Source organism: Camarhynchus parvulus, unplaced genomic scaffold, assembly GCF_901933205.1.
Source record: "Camarhynchus parvulus unplaced genomic scaffold, STF_HiC, whole genome shotgun sequence".
Taxonomy (NCBI): Eukaryota; Metazoa; Chordata; class Aves; order Passeriformes; family Thraupidae; genus Camarhynchus; species Camarhynchus parvulus.
In genome coordinates this window covers 48,578-74,388 of record NW_022148292.1, presented here as the reverse complement: position 1 = coordinate 74,388, position 25,811 = coordinate 48,578, and the positions used below count along the sequence as shown (strand labels likewise).

Sequence of the window (25,811 nt, the reverse complement as noted above, 5' to 3'; positions counted from 1 at the left end):
TTTGTTCCAGTCCCTCCCAGTTCCCTCCCAGTTCATCCCAGGTCCATTCCAGTCCCTCCCAGTTTGTCCCAGTCCCTCCCAGTTCCCCCCTACCCCCTCCCAGTTCCCTCCCAGTTCATCCCAGTTCCCTTCCAGTTCCCTCCCAGTCCGTCCCAGTCCCCCCCAGTATCCCCAGTACCGTCGGGGGGGGTCCCGTTTCGCTCCGGGGTCTCCGGGGGGCTCCGGCAGGGGCTCGGGGGGGGGAGGGGCGGCTCCGGGACCCCGCCCTGGGCTGGGGGAGAGACTGGGAGGGACTGGGGGTTACTGGTGTGAACTGGGAGGGACTGGGAGGGTTACTGGTGTGAACTGGGAGGGACTGGGGGTTACTGGTGTGAACTGGGAGGGACTGGGGGTTACTGGGTGTGAACTGGGAGGGGGTTACTGGTGTGAACTGGAGGGCTGGGAACTGGGGGTTACTGGTGTGAACTGGGAGGGACTGGGAAGGACTGGGAGGGACTGGGGGTCACTGGTGTGAACTGGGAGGACTGGGAGGGACTGGTGTGAACTGGGGGTCACTGGTGTGAACTGGGAGGGACTGGAGGGGTCACTGGGAGTCACTGGTTTGAACTGGTTTGAACTGGGACGCACCGGGGGGGGGGTCACTGGGGGTCACTGGTTTGAACTGGGGGTCACTGGTTTGAACTGGTTTGAACTGGGCCATACTGGGACAACGGGGGTCACTGGTTTGAACTGGGAGTCACTGGTTTGAACTGGGAGGGACTGGTGTGAACTGGGAGCGACTGGGGGTCACTGGTTTGAACTGGGCCATACTGGGACGCACCGGGGGTCACTGGGAGTTACTGGTTTGAACTGGGACGCACTGGGGGGGTCACTGGTTTAAACTGGGAGTCACTGGTTTGAACTGGGAGGGACTGGTGTGAACTGGGAGCGACTGGGGGTCACTGGTTTGAACTGGGCCATACTGGGACGCACCGGGGGGTCACTGGGGGTCACTGGTTTGAACTGGGACACACCGGGGGTCACTGGTTTGAACTGGGAGTCACTGGTTTGAACTGGTTTGAACTGGGACGCACCGGGGGGGTCACTGGGGGTCACTGGTTTGAACTGGGACGCACCGGGGGGGTCACTGGTTTAGGGGGTCACTGGTTTGAACTGGTTTGACGCACCGCGGGGGTCGCTGGGGGTCACTGGTTCGCGCTGCTCCGAGCCGGGGCCTTCCTCCTCCTCCCTCCTCCTCCTCCTCCTCCTCCTCCTCCTCGTCCTCGCTCAGATCCTCCCACTGGTCCGAGTCCTCCTGGGACCCCCCCGGGACCCCCCCCGGGGCGGCGCCGCCTTCCGGAACCTTCTCGGGGACCTGGGGGGGGGGGAAATCCCAAAATCCCAAAAATCTCCCACCCAAAAATCCCAAAATTCCCCACATTCCCAGAAATCCCAAATCCAAAAATCCCCAAAATCCCAAATCCCGTAATTCCAAAATTCCCAAAAATCCTAAATCCAAAAATCCCCAAAATCCCAAATCCCCAAAATTCCGGGGGGGGGGATCCCAAAATCCCAAACTCCCAAATCCCAAAATTTCCCAAATTCCCAAAAAATCCTAAATCCAAAAATCCCAAAAATCCCAAATCCCAACATTCCCAAAAATCCTAAATCAAAAAATCCCAAAATTCCCAAATCCTAAAATGCTGGGGAGGCTGAAAAATCCCAAATCCCCCAAATCCCCAAAATTCTGGGCATGCCAACATCCAAAATTCCCAAATCCAAAAATTCTGGGGGGGGGGGTCCCAAAATCCCAAATATTCCAGAATCCCAAAATTCCCCAAATCCCAAAATTCCAAAATCTCAAAATTCCCCAAATCCCCCAAATTCCAAAATTCCCAAATTTCCCAAAATTCCAAATCCTAAAATTTCGGGGCTGGTCCAAAATCCCCCCAAAAAATCCCAAATCCCCAAAATTCCAGGGGGGAAAGGAATCCCAAAATTCCCAAATCCTAAAATTCCAAATTCTCAAAAATCCCAAAAATCCCAAAAATCCCAAAAATCCCAAATTTGGGGTCACCTGGGGCCTCTCAGGCTCCGGCTGCGGCTCCCAGCGATCGTCGTGGAAACTGCCAATGGAATTCGGGGAGAAATTCGGGAATTTCGGCCAAAATTTGGGGCAAATCCCCAAAATCTCCCCAAACCCCCCAAATCCTCTCAAAATCCCCTAAAATTCCCCAAATCTGTCCAAATTTCCCCCAAAAACAGCCCCAAAGATCCCCCCAAAAGCCCCAATACATCCCCCCAAAAAACCAAAATCCCCCAAAATATTCCCCCAAAATTAAAAAAAAACTCAAAAAAACCAAAATGCCCCCAAAACCCCCCCACAATCCACAAAACCCCCAAAATTCAATGAAATCCTCCCAAAAATTCACAAAAATCCCCAAAAAATCCCCCCAAAAAATTTCCCCAAAAATCCCCCCAAATCCCCAAAAAATCCCACCAAAATAACCCAAAAATCCACCCCCAAAATTCCCAAAAAAATCCCAAAAATCCCCGCAAAAACAAAAAAAATTCCCCCCAAATCCAAAAAACTCCCCAAAAAATTCCCCCAAAATCAAAAAAAAAAAAAATCCCCCAAAATCCCCCCACAAATCCCCCCCAAAATTCCCCAAAATACCCCCCAGAATCCCAAAAATCCCCCAAAAAAAACCCCAAAATCCCCAAAAAATTCCCCCCAAAATCCCCCAAATTCCCCCCAAAATCCAAAAAAATCCCCAAAAATCCCCAAAAAATCCCCCAAAAATTGCCCCCAAAAAATCCCCCCAAAAAATCCCCCCCAAAATTCCCCCCAAAATCCAAAAAAATCCCCAAAAAATCCCCCAAAAGTTCCCCAAAAATTCCCCAAAAATCCCCCCTAAAAATCCCCAAACAAATCCCCCTCCCCCCCGCCCCTCCCCCCTCACCTGTAGGGCCGCCCCTCCCCCCGGGCTCGGCCCCGCCTCCGCCGGCCGCGCGGGGGGAGGGGCAGAACTCGGCCAGGGTGGGGGGGGGAGGGGCGGGGCCGGGGGAGGCCCCTCCCCCCTCGGGCTCCTCCGGGACCCCCGAGAACCTGGGGGGGGGGGGAAGGGCAGAGGTGGCACCCCGAATCCCAAAACTCACCCCAAACTCAGCCCCAAATTCAGCCCGAAATCCCAAAATCCAGCCCAAAATTCACCCCCAAATTCAGCCCAAAATCCAGCCCAAAATTAAACAGAACATCCCAAAATTCACCCCAAATTCACCCCCAAATTCAGCCCAAAATCCCAAAACTCACCCCAAAATCCAGCCCAAAATTCAGCCCGAAAATTCCAAAATTCAGCCCAAAATTAAACTGAACATCCCAAAATTCAGCCCAAAATTCACCTGGGGAGCCCCAAAATTCAGCCCAAAATTTACCCCAAAATCCACCCCAAAATTCAGCCCGAAATCCCAAAATCCAGCCCAAAATTAAACTGAACATCCCAAAATTCAGCCCAAAATTCACCCCCAAATTCAGCCCCAAATTCAGCCCAAAATCCCAAAACTCACCCCAAAATTCAGCCCAAAATTAAACTGAAAATTCCAAAATTCAGCCCAAAATTTACCCCAAAATTTACCCCAAAATTCACCTCAAAAAAATCCCAAAATTAACCTGACACAAATCAGCCCAAAATTCACCTGCCCAAAATATTCTACCTCAAAATTCACCTGGGGAGCCCCAAAATTCAGCCCAAAATTTACCCCAAAATTCAGCCCAAAATTTACCCCAAAAATTCAGCCCCAAATTCACCTGAGAATTCCAAAATTCAGCCCAAAATTCACCTGAAGATCCCAAAATTCACCTCAAAATTCAACTGAAAATTCCAAAATTCACCCCAAAATTCACCTGAACATCCCAAAATTCAGCCCAAAATTTACCCCAAAATTCACCCCAAAATTCACCTCAAAATTCACCTGGGGAGCCCCAAAATTCAGCCCAAAATTCAGCCCAAAATTCCAAAATTCAGCCCAAAATTCACCTGAGAATTCCAAAATTCAGCCCAAAATTCACCTGAAGATCCCAAAATTCACCTCAAAATTCACCTGAGAATTCCAAAATTCACCCCAAAATTCACCTGAACATCCCAAAATTCAGCCCAAAATTCACCTGGGGAGCCCCAAAATTCAGCCCAAAATGTACCCCAAAATCCCAAAATTCAGCCCAAATTTCACTTCAAAATTCACCTGAAAATTCCAAAATTCACCCCAAAATTTACCCCAAAATTCCAAATTCACCCCAAAATTCACCTGAAAATTCCAAAATTTACCCCAAAATTCACCTGGGGAGCCCCAAAATTCAGCCCAAAGTTCACCCAAAAACCCCAAAACTCACCCCAAAATTCCAAATTCACCCCAAAATTCACCTGAAAATTCCAAAATTTACCCCAAAATTCACCTGAAGATCCCAAAATTCAAAATTCAGCCCAGAATTCAAAATGAACCCGTTCCCTCCCCAAACCCCTTTGGCCCTGGAGCCCAAACCGCCACATTTCATTTCCCAAAATCCCGGGTTCTTCCCCCAAAACCTCCCTTCCTTTTATCCCCAAAATCCCTTTTTTTTAAAGTCTAAAAATCCCGTTTTTTCCCCTAAAACCCCATTTCTCTTCTCCCAAAATCCCTTCGTTTTTGGTCCAAAAACCCCATTTTTTTGCCTAAAAATCCCATTTTTTTAGCCTAAAAACCCCATCTTTTTCCCAAAAATCGGATTTTATAGTCTAAAAACCCCATCTTTTTCCTTCCAAAGATACAATTTTTCCCCACCAAAATCCCATTTTTGTCGTCCAAAAATCCCATTTTTTGATGGAAAAATCCCATTTTTTTGCCTAAAAATCCCATTTTTTTTCCTTCCAAAAATCCCATTTTTATCCTTTTCCCTAAAAACCCATTTTTTCCAAAAATCCCAATTTTGTAAAAACTTTTTTGTCAAAATTTTTTGCCTAAAACCCCATTTTTTCCTTAAAACCCATTTTTTTTCCTTCCAAAAATCCAATTTTTCCCCACCAAAATCCCATTTTTTTGGTCCAAAAAATCCCAATTTTTGGTCTAAAAACCCCATCTTTTTTTCCCAAAAATCTCATTTTTTTTCTTTCCAAAAATTCAATATTTCCCCACCAAAATCCCATTTTTTTCTTTCAAAAATCCCATTTTTTGATGGAAAAATCCCATTTTTTCCCAAAAATCCCATTTTTTTCCCAAAAATCCCATTTTTTTGCCTAAAACCCCCATTTTTTTGCCTAAAAACCCCACTTTTTTGTCCAAAAATCCCATTTTTTTGCCTAAAAACCCCATTTTTTTGCCTAAAAATCCCATTTTTTTTCCTTCCAAAAATCCCATTTTTTTTCCTTCCAAAAATCCCATTTTTCCCCACCAAAATCCCATTGTTTTGGTCCAAAAAATCCCAATTTTTGGTCTAAAAATCCCTTTTTTTTTGCCTAAAAGCCCCATTTTTTTGCCTAAAAATCCCATTTTTTCTTTTACTCTAAAAATCCCATTTTCTCCTTCCAAAAAATCCAAAAAAATTTTTCCCCCCCCAAATCCCATTTTTTCCTTCCAAAAATTGTTTTGGGTCCAAAAATCCCAATTTTTGGTCTAAAACCCCATCTTTTTTCCCAAAAATCTCATTTTTTTTCCTTTCAAAGATTCAATCTTTCCCCACCAAAATCCCATTTTTTTCTTTCAAAAATCCCATTTTTTGATGGAAAAATCCCATTTTTCCCAAAAATCCCATTTTTTTCCCAAAAACCCCATTTTTTTGCCTAAAAACCCCATTTTTTTGTCCAAAAATCCCATTTTGTTTCCTTCCAAAAATCCAATTTTTCCCCACCAAAATCCCATTGTTTTGGTCCAAAAAATCCCGATTTTTGGTCTAAAAATCCCATTTTTTTGCCTAAAAATCCCGGTTTTTTGGCCAAAATTTTGCCCCAAATTCTCCGTTTTTTGCCCCAAATCTCGTTTTTTGCCCCAAATCTCGGTTTTTTGCCCCGGACGCACAAGGCCTCGGGTTTCTGCGCGTCCCACTCCCTCCTCCAGGCGCCGTTGTGGTCGCGGTGCCGCTGCAGCCGCTCGCGGTCGATTCGCTCCCGTTCCCGTTCCCTCCCCAAAATCCCATTGTTTTAAACTCTAAAAATCCCGGTTTTCCCCTAAAACCCCATTTCTCTTCTCCCAAAATCCCTTCGTTTTTGGTCCAAAAATCCCATTTTTCCCCCCCACCAAATCCCATTTTTTTCCTTCCAAAAATCCCATTTTTTGATCGAAAAATCCCATTTTCATAGTCTAAAAACCCCACCTTTTTTCCCAAAAAACCCATTTCTTTTCCTTTCAAAGATTCAATCTTTCCCCACCAAAATCCCATTTTTTCGTCTTTCAAAAATCCCATTTTTTGATGGAAAAATCCCATTTTTTTCCCAAAAAATCCCATTTTTTTCCCAAAAATCCCATTTTTGCCCCAAAACCCCAAATTTTTTGCCTAAAACTCCCTCCAGCTTTTTGTCCAAAAATCCCATTTTTTTTCCTTCCAAAGATACAATCTTCTTCCCTCCCCAAAATCCCATTGTTTTAAACTCCAAAAATCCCGATTTTTGGTCTAAAAATCCCATTTTTGCCTCCAAAAATCCCATTTTTGACGTGAAAATCCCATTTTTCCCCCAAATCTCGTTTTTTTCCCCAAAAATCTCATTTTTTGAAAAATCCCATTTTCATAGTCTAAAACCCCATCTTTTTCCCCAAAAACCCAATGCCTTTTCGGGTTTCATCTTGCCCCACCAAAATCCCATTTTTTCCAAAACCCATTTTTGATGGAAAATCCCTTTTCCCAAAACCCCATTTTTGCCTAAAACCCCACTTTTGTCCAAAAAACCCATTGTTTCCTTCCAAAATCCATCCTTTCCCCCCAAAAATCCCATTGTTTTAAAACTCTAAAAATCCTAAAAATCCCGTTTTTTCCCCTAAAACCCCATTTCTCTTCTCCCAAAATCCCTTCGTTTTTGGTCCAAAAATCCCATTTTTCCCCCCCACCAAATCCCATTTTTTTCCTTCCAAAAATCCCATTTTTTGATCGAAAAATCCCATTTTCATAGTCTAAAAACCCCACCTTTTTTCCCAAAAAACCCATTTCTTTTCCTTTCAAAGATTCAATCTTTCCCCACCAAAATCCCATTTTTTTCTTTCAAAAATCCCATTTTTTGATGGAAAAATCCCATTTTTTTCCCAAAAAATCCCATTTTTTTCCCAAAAATCCCATTTTTTTGCCTAAAAACCCCATTTTTTTGCCTAAAAACCCCACTTTTTTGTCCAAAAATCCCATTTTTTTTCCTTCCAAAGATACAATTTTTCCCCACCAAAATCCCATTGTTTTGGTCCAAAAATTCCCAATTTTTGGTCTAAAAATCCCATTTTTTTGCCTAAAAATCCCATTTTTTGACGGAAAATTCCCATTTTTTTGCCCCAAATCTCGGTTTTTGCCCCAAATCTCGGGTTTTTGCCCCGGACGCACAAGGCCTCGGGTTTCTGCGCGTCCCACTCCCTCCTCCAGGCGCGCCCGTTGTGCGGTCGCCGCCGGACGCCTTCGCGGTCGATTCGCTCCCGTTCGCGTTTCCAGCGCTCGTGCTCCGCCCGCTGCCGCCCCGTCATCCACAGCGTGGGGTCCAGGGGGGGAGACCCCTCCCCAAAACGGGACCCCCCCCGCCGGGCCTGGCGTGCGGGAGAAACGCAGGGAAAAACCAGAAATTGAAAAAAAAAAAAAAAATTTAAAAAAAAGAAATCCAGTGAAAATCGCCCCAAAAAACAACAAAAACAAACAAAAAATCGCATAAAAGTCCCATTAAAAAGCCAAAAAAAACCCCCAAAAAAAGAACACAAAATCGCATAAAAATCCCATTAAACAGCAAAAAAACCCCAAAAAACCCCAAAAATCGCATAAAAATCCCATTAAAAATCGCATAAAAATCCCATTAAAAAAAAACCCGCATAAAAATCCCATTAAAAAGCCAAAACAATCCCATTAAAAAGCCAAAACAATCCCATTAAAAAAAAAAACCCCAAAACATCGCATTAAAATCCCATTAAAAAGCCAAAAAACCCCAAAAAAAGAACACAAAATCGCATAAAAATCCCATTAAAAAGCAAAAAAACCCCCCAAAAAAAACCCAAAAATCGCATAAAAATCCCATTAAAAATTGCATAAAAATCCCATTAAAAAAACAAAAAAAAACCCAAAAACCGCATAAAAATCCCATTAAAAAGCCAAAAAATCCCATTAAAAGCCAAAACAATCCCATTAAAAAACAAAAAAACCAAAACATCGCATTAAAATCCCATTAAAAAGCCAAAAAAACCCCAAAAATCGCATAAAAATCCCATTAAAAAGCCAAAAAAAAACCCCAAAAAAAGAACACAAAATCGCATAAAAATCCCATTAAAAAAACCAAAAAAAAAAATCCCAAAAAAAAAAAAAAACAAAAACCCAAAAAACCGCATAAAAATCCCATTAAAAAGCCAAAACAATCCCATTAAAAAAACAAAAAAAACCCAAAACGCAAAAAATCCCATAAAACCAAAAAACCAAAACAAAAAAACCATAAAAACCCAAAAACCCCCAAAAATCCCATAAAAATCCCATTAAAAAACCAAAAAAAACCCCAAAAAAACAACAAAAAATCACATAAAAATCCCATTAAAAAACCAAAAAAAACCCCAAATAATCGCATACAAATCCCATTAAATCCATAAAAAAACCCCCAAAAAAAACCCAACAAAAAATCGCATAAAAATCCCATTAAAAAACCCAAAAAAAACCCCAAAAATCCCTCAAAAAATCCCAAAACAACCCCGGAAAAATTCCCAACAAAACCCCAAAAAAATCCCCAAAAAAATCCTCCCAGAATTTACCCCCCCAAAAACAAAGCCCCAAAATATCTCAAAACTATTCTTGGGAATTTTTTTCAGGATTTTTTGGGGTAAATTTTGGGGATTTTGGGGGTGAAATTTGGGGATAAATGTTGGGAATTTTTGGGGCTAAATTTGGGGGTTTTGGGGGGTAAATTTGGGGGTTTTTGGTGTAAATTTTGGGAATTTTTTGGCCGATTTTGGGGGGTAAATTATGGGGATTTTTGGGGTGAATTTTGGGGATTTTGGAGGTAAATTTTGGAAATTTTTGGGGGGTAAATTTGGGTATTTTTGGGGTAAATTTGGGGGATTTTTGGGGTGAGATGTGTGGATTTTGGGGTGAACTGTGTGGATTTTGGGGTAAATTTGGGGGATTTGGGGGTGCATTTGGGGATTTTGGGGTGACTTTGGGGGATTTTGGGGTAAATTTGGGGATTTTGGGGGATTTTGGGGTAAATGTGTGGATTTTGGGGTGAATTTGGGGGATTTTGGGGGTCAATTTGGGGATTTTGGGGGATTTTGGGGTAAATGTGTGGATTTTGGGGTAAATTTGGGGGATTTTGGTGAAATATGTGGATTTTGGGGTGAGATGTGGGGATTTTGGGGCAAATTTTGGGAATTTTTGGGGTGAATTGGGGGATTTTGGGGTATTTTGGGGTAAATTTGGGGATTTTGGGGTAAATTTGGGGGATTTTTGGGCATTTTGGGGTGACTTTGGGCATTTTGGGGTGACTTTGGGGGGATTTTGGGGTGAATTTGGGGTATTTTGGGGTATTTTGGGGTACATTTGGGGATTTTGGGGGTACATTTGGGGGATTTGGGGGATTTTGGGGTGAATTTGGGGGATTTTGGGGTGAATGTAGTGGATTTTGGGGTGAATTTGGGGGATTTTGGGGTGACTTTGGGGGGTTTTTGGGGTGAATTTGGGGATTTTTGGGGATTTTGGGGTGAATTTGGGGATTTTTGGGGTGAATTTGGGGGGTTTTTGGGGTAACTTTGGGGTTTTGGGGGGTATTTGGGGGTATTTTGGGGGATTTTTGGGGATTTTGGGGGTGACTTTTGGGGGATTTTGGGGTGACTTTGGGGGATTTTGGGGTAAATTTGGGGATTTTTTGGGGATTTTGAATTTGGGGGGGATTTTTGGGGTGACTTTGGGGGATTTTGGGGTGAATTTGGGGATTTTGGGGTGATTTTGGGGTGATTTTGGGGGATTTTGGGGTGAATTTGGGGATTTTGGGGGATTTGGGGTATTTTGGGGTAAATTTGGGGATTTTGGGGTGAATTTTGGGGGGGGGTAATTTGGGGGGATTTTGGGGGATTTTGGGGTAATTTGGGGATTTTTGGGGTGAATTTGGGGGATTTTGGGGGATTTTGGGATTTGGGATTTTGGGGTTTTGGGGTATTTTGGGGGTAAATTTGGGATTTTGGGGTGATTTGGGATTTGGGTGAATTTGGGGGATTTTTGGGGTGATTTTGGGATTTGGGGGGGTTTGGGATTTTTTGGGGATTTTGGGGGATTTGGGGATTTTTGGTAAATTTGGGGGGATTTGGGGGATTTTTGGGGTGGGAGATTTTGGGGGGATTTTGGGGATTTTGGGGGTAATTTTGGGGATTTTGGGGTGATTTTGGGGGATTTTGGGGGGGATTTTGGGGATTTGGGATTTTGGGGGGGGATTTTGGGGGATTTTTGGGGAATTTTTGGGGTGAATTTGTGGATTTTGGGGGTGACTTTGGGGGATTTTGGGGTGAATTTGGGGGAATTTTGGGGATTTTGGGGGGTATTGGGGATTTTGGGGGTGATTTTGGGGTATTTTTGGGGTAATTTGGGGGATTTTTGGGGTGAATTTGGGGGATTTTGGGGTGACTTTGGGGGATTTTTGGGCATTTTGGGGTGAATTTGGGGATTTTGGGGTGACTTTGGGGGATTTTGGGGTGACTTCGGGGGATTTTGGGGTGAATTTGGGGTATTTTGGGGGATTTTGGGGTGAATTTGGGGATTTTGGGGTGACTTTGGGGTATTTTGGGGTAAATTTGGGGGATTTTGGGGTGAATTTGGGGGATTTTGGGGTGAATTTGGGGGGATTTTTGGGCATTTTGGGGTGAATTTGGGGGATTTTGGGGTGAATTTGGGGGATTTTGGGGGGATTTTGGGGGATTTTTGGGCATTTTGGGGTGAATTTGGGGATTTTGGGGTAAATTTGGGGGATTTGGGGGGATTTTGGGGTGACTTTGGGGGATTTTGGGGTATTTTGGGGTGAATTTGGGGTGACTTTGGGGGATTTTGGGGGGTACCCACCGTGGCCTTGCCCAGGTCGGGGCCCCCCCAGTTGCGTTGGTGGCCGGCCCCCAGCGCCCCGGCTCGGGGCATGGCACGCTGGTCGTCCAGAAAGTTCCGGACGGGGTTCCGCTCCGGCTGCCCCTCCTGGGACACACAGCGCACACTGGGGGGGACTGGGACGGACTGGGAGGGACTGGGATTGAACTGGGACGGACTGGGAGGGAACTGGGAGGGAACTGGGATTGAACTGGGAGGGAACTGGGAGGGACTGGGACGGACTGGGATGGAACTGGGATGGACTGGGAGGGACTGGGAGGGACTGGGAGGGACTGGGAGGGAACTGGGATTGAACTGGGAGGGACTGGGAGGGAACTGGGAGGGAACTGGGATGGACTGGGATGGAACTGGGATGGACTGGGAGGGACTGGGAGGGACTGGGATGGAACTGGGATGGACTGGGAGGGACTGGGATTGAACTGGGATGGACTGGGAGGGACTGGGAGGGACTGGGATGGACTGGGAGGGACTGGGAGGGAACTGGGATTGAACTGGGATGGAACTGGGAGGGACTGGGACGGACTGGGATGGACTGGGAGGGACTGGGAGGGACTGGGAGGGACTGGGAGGGAACTGGGATTGAACTGGGAGGGACTGGGAGGGAACTGGGAGGGAACTGGGATGGACTGGGATGGAACTGGGAGGGAACTGGGATTGAACTGGGAGGGACTGGGATTGAACTGGGATGGACTGGGATGGAACTGGGAGGGAACTGGGATTGAACTGGGAGGGACTGGGATGAACTGGGATGGACTGGGATGGAACTGGGAGGGAACTGGGATTGAACTGGGATGGACTGGGAGGGAACTGGGAGGGAACTGGGAGGGACTGGGAGGGACTGGGAGGGACTGGGAGGGACTGGGATTGAACTGGGATGGACTGGGATTGAACTGGGATAAACTGGGAGGGACTGGGAGGGACTGGGACAAACTGGGATGGACTGGGATAAACTAAACTGGGATAAACTGGGATGGACTGGGATAAACTGGGATGGACTGGGAGGGACTGGGATAAACTAAACTGGGATAAACTGGGATGGACTGGGATAAACTGGGATGGACTGGGACAAACTGGGATAGACTGGGACAAACTAAACTGGGATAAACTGGGATGGACTGGGATAAACTGGGATGGACTGGGACAAACTGGGATAAACTGGGAGCCCCTCCTGGGACACACCGGGGTCACTGGGATGAACTGGGAGGGACTGGGAGTTAACTGGGGCGTACTGGGAAGCGCACGGGGAGTTAAGCGGTTTCGATGGGTTTGTGCTGGTCTGTACTGGTCTATACTGGTTTATACTGGTCTGTAGGGATCTGTGCTGATTCCTAGTGGTCCATACTGGTTCCTACTGGTCTATACTGGTTTATACTGGTCTATACTGGTCTATACCAGTTTATACTGGTCCATACTGGTCTATACTGGTCCGTACTGGTCTATACTGGTCCATACTGGTCCGTACTGGTTTATACTGGTCTGTACTGGTCCATACTGGTCCGTACTGGTTTATACTGGTCTATACTGGTCTATACTGGTCCATACTGGTCTATACTGGTCTATACTGGTCTGTACTGGTCCATACTGGTCTATACTGGTCCGTACTGGTCCGTACTCGTCTATACTGGTCCATACTGGTCCGTACTGGTCTATACTGGTCCATACTGGTCCGTACTGGTCCATACTGGTTTATACTGGTCTATACCAGTCTATACTGGTCCATACTGGTCCGTACTGGTCCGCGCTGGGCTCTCACCCTGCGGCTCCGTTCGTACTCGGCGATTTTCTCCATCTCCTCGTTCATCTGCTCGATGTTCTGCAGCCGCCGCTGCTCCCACTCCTGGCAACGCCAAAAAACCCAAAATCAACACAAAAAACCCAAATTCACCCCAAATTCAACACAAAAAACCCCAAATTCACCTCAAATTCACCCCAAATTCACCCCAAATTACCCCAAATTCAAACCCAAATTCAACCCAAAATTCAACCAAAAAACCTCAACATTCACCCCAAAATTCAACACAAAATTGGCCAAAATTCACCCCAAAATTCACCCCAAATTCAAACCAAAAAACCTCAACATTCACCCCAAAATATCCAAAATTCACACCAAAATTCAACCCAAAATTCAACCAAAAAACCCCAAATTCACCCCAAAATTCATTCAAAATTGACCAGAAATTCACCATAAAAACACCCCAACCACCCAAAATTCAACCCCAAACCCAAATTCACCCCAAAATTCAAAGCAAAATAGGCCAAAATTCACCCCAAAATTCAACCCAAAAAAACCCAAAATTCACCCCAAAAAAACCCAAAATTCAACCCAAAAAACCCCAAAATTCAACCCAAAAAACCCCAAAATTCACCCCAAAATTCAACCCAAAAAAACCCCAAAATTCACCCCAAAATTCAACCCAAAAAAAACCAAAATTCAACCCAAAAACCCCAAAATTCACCCAAAATTCAAACCAAAAAACCCCAAAATTCACCCCAAAATTCAAACCAAAAAAACCCAAAATTCAACCCAAAAAACCCCAAATTCACCCCAAAATTCAAACCAAAATTCAACCCAAAGTTCATTCAAAATTCACCCAAAATTCACCATAAAAATACCCCAAAATTCATCCCAAAATTCAAATTTAAAACCCCAAAATTCAACCCAAAATTCAAACCAAAAACCCAAATTCACCCCAAAATTCAAACCAAAAACCCAAAATTCACCCCAAAGTTCACCCCCAAAATTCAACACAAAATTCACCCCCAAATTCAAACCAAAAACCCCAACATTCACCCCAAAATATCCAAAATTCACCCCAAAATTCACCCCAAAATTCAACCCAAAAAACCCCCAAATTCACCCCAAAATTCAAACCAAAAAACCCCAAAATTCACCCCAAAATTCAACCCAAAGTTCATTCAAAATTGACCCAAAATTCACCATAAAAATACCCCAAAATTCATCCCAAAATTCAACCTAAAAACCCCAAATTCACCCCAAAATTCAACACAAAAAACCCAAATTCACCCCCAAGTTCAACCCAAAAACCCACAAAATTACCCCAAAATTCACCCCTAAATTCACCCAAAATTCACCCCAAAATTCAAACCAAAAAACCTCAACATTCACCCCAAAATATCCAAAATTCACCCCAAAATTCAACACAAAATTCAACCAAAAAAACCCCCAAATTCACCCCAAAATTCATTCAAAATTGACCAAAATTCACCATAAAACACCCCAAATCCACCCAAAATTCAACCCCCAAACCCAAATTCACCCCAAAATTCAAAGCAAAAAACCCAAAATTCACCCCAAATTCACCCCAAAAAAACCCAAAATTCACCCCAAAAAACCCCAAAATTCACCCCAAAATTCAAACCAAAAAAACCCAAAATTCAACCCAAAAAACCCCAAATTCACCCCAAAATTCAAACCAAAATTCAACCCAAAGTTCATTCAAAATTGACCCAAAATTCACCATAAAAATATCCCAAAATTCATCCCAAAATTCAACCTAAAAAACCCAAATTCACCCCAAAATTCAAACCAAAAAACCCAAACTCACCCCAAAATTCAAACCAAAAAACCCAAATTCACCCCCAAGTTCACCCCAAAATTCAACACAAAATTGGCCAAAATTCACCCCAAATTCAAACCAAAAAACCTCAACATTCACCCCAAATTCAACACAAAAAACCCCCAAATTCACCCCAAAATTCATTCAAAATTGACCAAAAATTCACCATAAAAACACCCCAACCACCCAAAATTCAACCCCAAACCCAAATTCACCCCAAAATTCAAAGCAAAATAGGCCAAAATTCACCCCAAAATTCACCCCAAAAAAACCCAAAATTCAACCCAAAAAAACCCAAAATTCACCCCAAAATTCAAACCAAAAAACCCCAAAATTCACCCCAAAATTCAACACAAAATTCAACCCAAAAAAACCCAAAATTCACCCCAAAATTCAAACCAAAAAACCCCAAAATTCACCCCAAAATTCACCCCAAAATTCAACCCAAAGTTCATTCAAAATTGACCCAAAATTCACCATAAAAATACCCCAAAATTCATCCCAAAATTCAACCTAAAAAACCCAAATTCACCCCAAATTCAAACCAAAAAACCCAAACTCACCCCAAATTCAACACAAAAAACCCCAAATTCACCCCCAAGTTCACCCCAAAATTCAACACAAAATTGGCCAAAATTCACCCCAAAATTCACCCAAAATTCAACCCAAAAAACCCCCAAATTCACCCCAAAATTCATTCAAAATTGACCAGAAATTCACCATAAAAACACCCCAACCACCCAAAATTCAACCCCAAACCCAAATTCACCCCAAAATTCAAAGCAAAATAGGCCAAAATTCACCCCAAAATTCAACCCAAAAAAACCCAAAATTCACCCCAAAAAAACCCAAAATTCACCCCAAAAAAACCCAAAATTCAACCCAAAAAAACCCAAAATTCACCCCAAAATTCAAACCAAAATTCACCCCAAAGTTCATTCAAAATTGACCCAAAATTCACCATAAAAATATCCCAAAATTCATCCCAAAATTCAACCTAAAAAACCCAAATTCACCCCAAAATTCAACACAAAATTGGCCAAAATTCACCCCTAAATTCACCCAAAATTCACCCCAAATTCAAACCAAAAAACCTCAACATTCACCCCAAAATATCCAAAATTCACCCCAAAATTCAACACAAAATTCAACCCAAAAAACCCCCAAATTCACCCCAAAATTCATTCAAAATTGACCAGAAATTCACCATAAAAACACCCCAACCACCCAAAATTCAACCCCAAACCCAAATTCACCGTAAAATTCAAAATAGGCCAAAATTCACCCCAAAATTCAACCCAAAAAACCCAAAATTCACCCCAAAAAACCCAAAATTCACCCCAAAATTCAAACCAAAAAACCCCCAAATTCACCCCAAAATTCAACCCAAAATTCAACCCAAAGTTCATTCAAAATTGACCCAAAATTCACCATAAAAATACCCCAAAATTCATCCCAAAATTCAACCTAAAAAACCCAAATTCACCCCAAAATTCAAACCAAAATTCACCCCAAAAGAGACCAAAATTCCCCAAAAATTCCCCCCAAATCCCCCCAAACCGCCCCTCCCCCCATGCTCACCTGGGATTTCCGGTCGGGCCCGGCCCCTCCCCCTCCCCCGGGCCCTGCGGGGCTGGGACCGCCCAGGCCCCCCCCCCCCCCGCCCGGCCCCTCCCCCCCCCCTCGGGGGGCGCCCCCAAATTCTGGGGGGGGGGCCCGGGGGCTGCTGCTGCTGCTGCTGCTCCTGGGGAGGGGAAAAATGAACCCAAATGAACCCAAATGAACCCAAATAAACAACCCCAAAAAATCCCAAATGAACCCCAAAATCAACCCCCAAAAAATCCCAAATCAACCCCCAAAAAAATCCCAAATCAACCCCAAAAAATCCCAAATCAACCCCAAAAAATCCCAAATCAACCCCCAAAAAATCCCAAATGAACCCAAATCAACCCCAAAAAATCCCAAATCAACCCCAAAAAATCCCAAATCAACCCCCAAAAAAATCCCAAATCAACCCCAAAACCCCAAATCAACCCCCAAAAATCCCAAATCAACCCCCAAAAATCCCAAATGAACCCCCCCAAAAAATCCCAAATAAACAACCCCAAATCAACCCCCCAAAAATCCCAAATGAACCCCAAAAATCCCAAATGAACAACCCCAAATACACCCCCAAAAAATCCCAAATCAACCCCCCAAAAAACCCAAATGAACCCCAAAAAATCCCAAATAAACAACCCCAAATACACCCCCAAAAAATCCCAAATGAACCCCCAAAAAAATCCCAATTGAACCCCAAAAAATCCCAAATCAACCCCAAATCAACCCCCAAAAAATCCCAAATGAACCCCAAAAAATCCCAAATAAACCCCCCAAGAAACCCCCAAATAAACCCCCCAAAAAACCCCAAAAAAACCAAAAAATCCCAAAATAACCCCCCCAAAAATATCCCAAATAACCCCCCAAAAAACCAAATAAACTCCCAAAAAATCCCAAATAAACTCCCCCAAAAAGTCCCAAATAAACCCCCCCAAAAACCCAAATCAACCCAAATAAACCCCCAAAACCCCCCCAAAAAAAACCCAAAAAATCCCAGAATCCCCCCCAAAAAAACCCCAAATTTCCCCCCCCAAAAACCCCAAATTTCCCCCAAATTTCCTTAAAAACCCCAAATTCCCCCAAAAACCCCAAATTTCCCCCAAATTTCTCTTAAAAAACCCCAAATTCCCCCCAAAAAAACCCAAATTCCCCACAAATTTCCCTTAAAAACCCAAATTTCCCTTAAAAAACCCCAAATTCCCCCCAAAAAAACCCAAATTCCCTCCAAATTTCCCTTAAAAAAACCCAAATTCCCCCCAAAAAAACCCAAATTCCCCCCAAATTTCCTAAAAAACCCCAAATTCCCCCCAAATTTCCCTGAAAAAACCCCAAATTCCCCCCAAAAACCCAAATTCCCCCCAAATTTCCCCCAAATTTCCCTGAAAAAACCCCAAATTCCCCCCAAAAAACCCAAATTCCCCCCAAATTTCCCTTAAAAACCCCAAATTCCCCCAAAAAACCCCAAATTCCCCCCAAATTTCCCTTAAAAACCCCCAAATTCCCCCAAAAAACCCAAATTTCCCCAAAATCCCCAAATTCCCCCCAATCCCCGATTCTCACCCCGGGGGGTCCCTGGGGCTCTACTGTCCCCGCCGGGGGCCCGGTCTAGCGCCGCCCTGGGGCTGGGGGCGCCGATCCTCCTCGATCTCGCGGGGAATTGGGGGGTTTGGGGGAAATTTGGGGAATTTTGGGGTTTTTGGGGGGAATTTGGGGTTTTTTGGGGAGGATTTGGGGTTTTTTGGGGGTCTCATGGGATGACAGCCCCCCCCTCGCCCCGATTCTTCTTGTGTTTCTATCTGGGAAATTTGGGGGTTTTGGGGGCTTTTGGTTTGGGTGGAAATTTGGGTTGTAGGGATGGAAATTTGGGGTTGTTGGTGAAATTTGGAGGTTATTTGGGGAATTTGGGATTTTTTAGGGGAAATTTGCGGCTTTTTGGGGAGAAATTGGGGGTTTTTGGGGTAAATTTGGGGGTGGAAAATTTGGGGTTTTTTTGGGGAGGAGGGATTTGGGGTTTTTGGGGGCTCAGGGGTCACATTTCCCCCTCGCGCCGCCCTCGCGATCCTCCTCGATCTCCTGCCGAATTGGGGGGTTTGGGGCAAATTTGGGGGAATTTGGGGTTTTTGGGGAATTTGGGGTTTTTTGGGGAGAAATTTGGGGTTTTTGGGGGGAAATTTGGGGTTTTTTTTGGGGAGGATTTGGGGTTTTTTGGGGGCTCAGGGGGTCACATTTCCCCCCTCGCACTCGGCCCGCCGCCGATCCTCCTCGATCTCCTGCGGGGAATTCGGGGGTTTGGGGGAAATTTGGGCGGTGGGGTTTTTGGGGAAATTTGGGGTTTTTGGGGAATTTGGTTTTGAAATTTGGGTTTTTGGGGAAATTGGGTTTTGGGGTAGGATGACAGCCCCTCGTCGATCCTCCTCGCCTCCTATTGGGGGAAATTTGGGGTTTTTTGGGGGGGAATTTGGGTTTTTGGGGGAAATTTGGGGTTTTTTAGGGGGGAAATTTGGGGTTGTTTTGGTGAAATTTGGAGGTTATTTGGGGGGAATTTGGGATTTTTAGGGAAATTTGACTTTTTGGGGGAAATTTGGGGTTTTTGGGGAATTTGGGGTTTTTGGGGAATTTGGGGTTTTGAGGAATTTGGGGTTTTTGGGGAGGATTTGGGGTTTTTTGGGGGTCTCAGGGGGTCACATTTCCCCCCTCGCGCTCGGCCCGGCGCCGATCCTCCTCGATCTCCTGCGGGAATTCGGGGGATTTGGGGGCAAATTTGGGGTTTTTGGGGGTTTTGGGAATTTGGGGGTTTTTGGGGAGAAATTTGGGGTTTTTGGGGGAAATTTGGGGTTTTTTGGGGAGGATTTTGGGGTTTTTTGGGGGGCTCAGGGGATCACATTTTCCCCCTCGCGTTCGGCCCAGCGCCGATCCTCCTCCATCTCCTGCGGGGAATTCGGGGGTTTGGGGGAATTTGGGCAAATTTGGGTGTTTTGGGGAATTTGGGGTTTTAGGGGAAATTTGGGGTTGTTTTGGTGAAATTTGGAGGTTATTTGGGGGGAATTTGGGATTTTTTAGGGGAAATTTGCGGCTTTTTGGGGGAGAAATTTGGGGTTTTTGGGGGAATTTGGGGTTTTTGGGGAATTTGGGGTTTTTAGGGAAATTTGGGGTTTTTGGGGAGGATTTGGGGTTTTTGGGGTCTCAGGGGTCACATTTCCCCTCGCTCGGCCGGGCCCCGATCCTCCTCGATCTCCTGCGGGGAATTCGGGGGATTTGGGGCAAATTTGGGGTTTTTGGGGTTTTGGGGAATTTGGGGTTTTTTGGGGGAGAAATTTGGGGTTTTGGGGGAAATTTGGGGTTTTTTTTGGGGGAGGATTTGGGGTTTTAAGGGGCTCAGGGATCACATTTTCCCCTGTCGGCCCGGCGCCGATCCTCCTCCATCTCCTGCGGGGAATTCGGGGGTTTGGGGGAATTTGGGCAAATTTGGGGTTTTTGGGGGAATTTGGGGTGTTTTAGGGGGGAAATTTGGGGTTGTTTTGGTGAAATTTGGAGGTTATTTGGGGGGAATTTGGGATTTTTTAGGGGAAATTTGCTTGGCTTTTTGGGGGAGAAATTTGGGGTTTTGGGGAAATTTGGGGTTTTTTTTGGGGGAAATTTGGGGGTTTTTGGGGGCTCAGGGGTCACATTTCCCCCTCGCCGCCTCCCGATCCTCCTCGATCTCCCTGTGGGGATGGGGGGGGGAGGTGGGGTTTGGGGCAAATTTGGGGAATTTGGGGGTTTTGGGGAAATTTGGGGTTTTGGGGAATTTGGGGTTTTTGGGAATTTGGGGTTTTGGGGAAATTTGGGGTTTTGGGGAGGATTTTTGGGTTTTAGGGGGCTCAGGGGTCACATTTCCCCCTCGGCCTTTCGACCCGGCCGATCCTCCTCGATCTCCTGCCGGGAATTCGGGGGATTTGGGGCAAATTTGGGGTTTTTGGGGGAATTTGGGGTTTTTTGGGGGGAATTTGGGGTTTTTGGGGGGAAATTTGGGGTTTTTTGGGGAGGATTTGGGGTTTTTTGGGGGGCTCAGGGGGTCACATTTCCCCCCTCGTGCTCGGCCCGCCGCCGATCCTCCTCGATCTCCTGCCAGGGCAAATTCCAGGGAATTTGGGCAAATTTGGGGGAAATTTGGGGGAAATTTGGGGTTTTTTGTGGGAGGAAATTTGGGGTTGTTTTGGTGAAGTTTGGACATTATTTGGGGGGAATTTGGGTTTTTGAGGGGGGAAATTTGGGGGTTTTCAGGGAATTTTGGGGGGGTCTCGGGGAGGGTTTTTGGGGGAACTTCAGGGATTTTTGGGGGGTCTCAGTGGGATTTTTGGGGGCAATTTCAGGGATTTTTGGGGGGGATTTCAGGGATTTTTGGAATTTCCGGGATTTTTGGGGGGGATTTCAGGGGATTTTTGGGGGGGAATTTCAGGGGATTTTTGGGGGAATTTCAGGGAACTTTTGGGGGAATTTCAGGTTTCTGGGGAATTTCAGGGATTTTTAGGGAAGTCTCTTGGGTTTTTTGGGGAATTTCAGAGGGATTTTTGGGGGAATTTCAGGGATTTTTGGGGGGAATTTCAGGGATTTTTGGGGGAATTTCAGGGATTTTTGGGGGAAGTCTCTCTTGGAGTTTTTGGGGGAATTTCAGGGATTTTTGTGGGGAATTTCAGGGATTTTTGGGGGGGAATTTCAGGGATTTTTGGGGGGGTTTCAGGGATTTTGGGGGGATTTTTGGGGGAATTTCAGGGATTTTTGGGGGGATTTCAGGGGATTTTTGGGGGATTCAGGGATTTTGGGGAATTTCAGGGATTTTTGGGGGAATTTCGGGGATTTTGGGGGAATTTCAGGGAATTTTGGGAAGTCTCTCTTGGGTTTTTGGGGGAATTTTTAGGGATTTTTGGGGGAATTTCAGGGATTTTTGGGATTTCAGGGATTTTTTGGGGGAGAATTTTGGGGATTTTTGGGGAATTTCAGGGGATATTTGGGGAATTTCGGGGATTTTTGGGGGATTTGGGATTTTGGGGGATTTTTGGGGAATTCAGGGAGTTTTTGGGGGAATTTCAGGGATTTTTTGGGGGGAATTTCAGGGATTTTTGGGGGGAATTTCAGGGATTTTTGGGGGGAATTTCAGGGATATTTTGGGGAAGTCTCGGTGTTTTTGGGGGGATCTCAGTGGGATTTTTGGGGGGAATTTCAGGGATTTCTGGGGGGAATTTCAGGGATTTTTAGGGAAGTCTCTCTTGGGGTTTTTGGGGGGGATTTCAGGGATTTTTGGGGGAGAATTTCAGGGATTTTTGGGGAATTTCAGGGATTTTTGGGGGGAATTTCAGGGATATTTGGGGGGGATTTTGGGGATTTCTGGGGGTGGGGATTCTTAGGGAAGTCTCTCTTGGAGTTTTTGGGGGGGATTTCAGGGATTTTGGGGAGGATCTCAGTGGGATTTTTGGGGGGAATTTCAGGGATTTTAGGGAAGTCTCTTGGAGTTTTTGGGGAATTTCAGGGATTTTTGGGGAATTTCAGGGATTTTTGGGGAATTTCAGGGATTTTTGGGGGGAATTTCAGGGATTTTTGGGGAAGTCTCTGCTGGTGTTTTTGGGGGGAATTTCAGGGATTTTTGGGGGGAATTTCAAGGATTTTTGGGGAAGTCTCTGCTGGTGTTTTTGGGGGGGAATTTCAGGGATATTTGGGGAAGTCTCTCTTGGAGTTTTTTGGGGGAATTTCAGGGATTTTTGGGGAGGATTTCGGGGATTTTTGGGGGGGATTTCGGGGATTTTTGGGGGGAATTTCGGGGATTTCTGGGGGGAATTTCAGGGATTTTTAGGGAAGTCTCTCTTGGAGTTTTTGGGGGGGATTTCAGGGATTTTGGGGGGATTTTTGGGGGAATTTCAGGGATTTTTGGGGGAATTTCAGGGATTTTTTGGGGAGGATCTCAGTGGGATTTTTGGGGGGGATTTCAGGGATTTTTGGGGGGGATTTTGGGGATTTTTGGGGGATTTCGGGGATTTCTGGGGTTCTCTGCCCCCGTCGCTGACCTGGTAGCGCCGCACCAGCGCCTCGTTCTTCCTGCGCAGCGCCGCGATTCTCCGGTCCAGCTCCGCGTCCTTCTCCAGCGCCGCCGCCTGCGCCAAAAAAACCCCAAAATTACAAACGAAATTACAAAAAAACCATAAAAACCCACCAAAAAAACCCCCCCAAAATTAAAAAAATTAAAAAAAAAAAACAAAAAAACCCTACGAAATAAACCCAAAAAACTAAGAAAATTAAAAAAAAAATAAAACACGAAAAAAAACCCAAAATTTAAGAACATTAAAAAAAACCAAACCCAAAAAACCCCCAAAAAACCCCCAAAAATTAAGAAAATTAAAAAAAAAAAAAAAAACCCCATGAAAACAACCCCAAAAAATTAAGAAAATTTAAAAAAAGAAAAAAAAAAAAAAAAACCCCAAAAAATTAAAAAAGTTTTAAAAAAAAACCCAAAAACCCCCACCAAAAAAACCCCAAAAAATAAAATAAAAAAAAAAAAAAACCAAAGCAAAAAAACCCCAAAAATTAAAAAAAAAAAACCAAAAAAAGCCCAAAAAAACCCCACCACAAAACCCCAAAAAATAATTTAAAAAAACACCAAAAAAGCCCAAAAAATAAAAGAAAACAAAAAAAAACCCCAAAAATAAAAAAAAAAATTAAAACCCACAAAACACCCACAAAAAAACTCAAAAAAATTTAAAAAATAAAAAAAAACCCAAAAAGACCCCAAAAATAAAAAAAACACAAATCAAAAAACCCCAAAAATCTCTAAAACTCCACAGAAAACCTCTCAAGAAAATAAATAAAAACTCAAAAGAAAGCCCCAAAAATTCAAAAATAATCCAAAAAACCCCAAAGAAAAACCCTCCCTAAACCATCCCAGAAAACCCCAAAAAATTTCAGAAAAAGTCTCAAAAAAAACCTCCCCAAAAATCTCCAAATAATCCCAAAAAGCGAAAAAAAGAAACCGAAAACAACGCCACAGAAGTCCCCAGAAAACCCAAAAAAGATCTCAAAAAAGGCTCCAAAAAAACCCAAAAAATCCCAAAAAGAATTGCAAAAAACGGAAAAAAAAACCCAAAAAACCACAAATCTGGAGCTGCCCAGAAAACCCCCCAAGAAAACGCGAAAAAATCTCCCAAAAAAGTCTCAAAAAACCCCCAAAAGTTTCAAAATAAATAAAATTTAAAACCCTTCAAAATGTCAAAAATTCAAAGAAAAAAAACCCAAAACCCACCGGGACTGGGGAGAAACCCCCCCAATAAAATCCTAAAAAATCACCAAAAAATAACCAAAAAAAATTTTAAAATTTAAAAAAAAAATTTAAATTTTTTTTTGTTTTAAATCCCAAAATCCCCCAGAGCCCCGAGCGCACCCCGGAACCCCCGGAACGACCCTCGGGACCCCCGGGACCCCCCCGGACCCCCGGGACCGCCGGACCCACCATGGCGGCCTCGGGAACGGAGCCGGTCCCGCCCACGTGTGCGGCGCCACTTCCGCTTCCGGGATGGGCAGGGCGGCGCAGCTTAAAGGGGCGATGGCGAAAAGGTGGGGCCCACCAGGGGAGGCTTAAAAGGGCAATGGTGGGGGGAATGGGGGAGAGGCGGGGGCGCCCCGGGACCCCCTGGGGGTGGCACCGAGGGTCCCCTTGTCACTTTTGTCACCCCTGGAGGGGTCACCTGCTGTCCCCTTGTCACTTTTGTCACCCTTGGCAACGTCACCCTGTGTTGGTGGCACCTCTGGAGGTGTCGCCTCGTGTTGGTGGCACCTTTGTCACCCCTCGGTGGTGGCACCGGGGGTTGGTGGCACCTCTGTCATCCCCTGGAGGTGGCACCTGGGGTCCCCTTGTCACTTTTGTCACCCGAGTGGGGTCACCCCGTGTTTCCCCCACAGTGCCCCCAGGCTGTGCTTTGTGTCCCTGCAGCCCTTGGCCTCGATGTCCCCGTGTCCCCCTCTGTCCCCCCAATGTCCTTCAATGTCCCCCAATGTCCCCCTGTCCCCCCATGTCCCTCTGTCCCCTCAATGTCTGTCTGTCCACCTGCCCCCTCCTGTCCCCATGTCCCCTCTGTCCCCTCTCTGTCCCCTCTCTGTCCCTCTGTCCCTCCCGTGTCCCTCTGTCCCCTCTCTGTCCCCTCTCTGTCCCCTCTCTGTCCCTCTGTCCCTCCCGTGTCCCTCTGTCCCCTCTCTGTCCCCTCTCTGTCCCCTCTCTGTCCCTCTGTCCCTCCCGTGTCCCTCTGTCCCCCCCGTGTCTCCGGCCCAGCCTCACTCCCCCATCAAATACCATGTATGGGCGTGGCTCCGCCTGGCCCCTCCCATTCTGGGCGTGCTCACGGGGCAGGCGATGGGCGTGGCCCCCGCTGGTCCCGCCCCCCGGCTGTCTCCATGGCAGCTGAGGCTCTGGCAGCGGCCGCGGCCGCTGATTGGCTGAGCCGGGGCGCGCGCGGCGCCGGGGGCGGGGCCAGGCGGGGCTGGGGGGAAACTTGGGGGAAACTGGGGGGGGATTAGGAATAACTGTGAGGGAAACTGGGAATAACTGGGGGGGAAACTGGGAATAACTGGGGGGAAACTGGGGGGAAACTGGGAATAACTGGGGGGAAACTGGGAATAACTGGGGGGAAAGTGAGAATAACTGGGGGGGAAACTGGGGGGAAACTGGGGGGAAACTGGAAATAACTGGGGGGAAACTGGGGGGGAACTGGGAATAACTGGGGGGAACTGGGGCGGAACTGAGGGGGATCTATAGGGGAAACTGGGAGGGACTGGGAGTGATTTACAGGGGAAACTGGGGGTGAAACGGGTACCCACAGCACAGTCACACCTGCACAGGTACCCACGGCACCGTCACACCTGCACAGGTAACTCAGGTACCCATGGCACCGTCACACCTGCACAGGTAACTCAGGTACCCATGGCACCATCAGACCTGCACAGGTAACTGAGGTACCCACGGCACCGTCACACCTGCACAGGTAACTCAGGTACCCATGGCACCGTCACACCTGCGCAGGTACCCATGGCACAGTCACACCTGCACAGGTAACCCAGGTACCCACGGCACAGTCACACCTGCACAGGTAACTCAGGTACCCACGGCACCATCACACCTGCACAGGTACCCACGGCACCGTCACACCTGCACAGGTAACTGAGGTTCCTATGGCACCGTCACACCTGCACAGGTACCCACGGCACCGTCAGACCTGCACAGGTAACTGAGGTACCCACGGCACAGTCACACCTGCACAGGTAGCCACGGCACAGTCACACCTGCACAGGTAACTGAGGTACCCACAGCACCGTCAGACCTGCACAGGTAACTGAGGTTCCTATGGCACCGTCACACCTGCACA

General features: G+C 45.8%; 1 protein-coding gene across 1 annotated transcript; it reads right to left on the bottom strand.

Moving 5' to 3' along the window:
* Positions 1-1,183: 1,183 nt before the first annotated feature.
* CCDC9 (coiled-coil domain containing 9) lies at positions 1,184-24,363 on the bottom strand. Its single transcript, XM_030970205.1, has 11 exons — positions 23,906-24,363; positions 22,470-22,556; positions 20,481-20,535; positions 16,414-16,514; positions 13,008-13,091; positions 11,216-11,341; positions 7,624-7,725; positions 6,028-6,122; positions 2,943-3,088; positions 2,057-2,105; positions 1,184-1,354 (listed from the first exon to the last, which is right to left on the bottom strand). Exons 1-11 carry the CDS (start codon positions 23,906-23,908, stop codon positions 1,267-1,269), a joined length of 936 nt encoding a protein of 311 aa, XP_030826065.1. The 5' UTR covers positions 23,909-24,363; the 3' UTR covers positions 1,184-1,266.
* Positions 24,364-25,811: the final 1,448 nt, after the last annotated feature.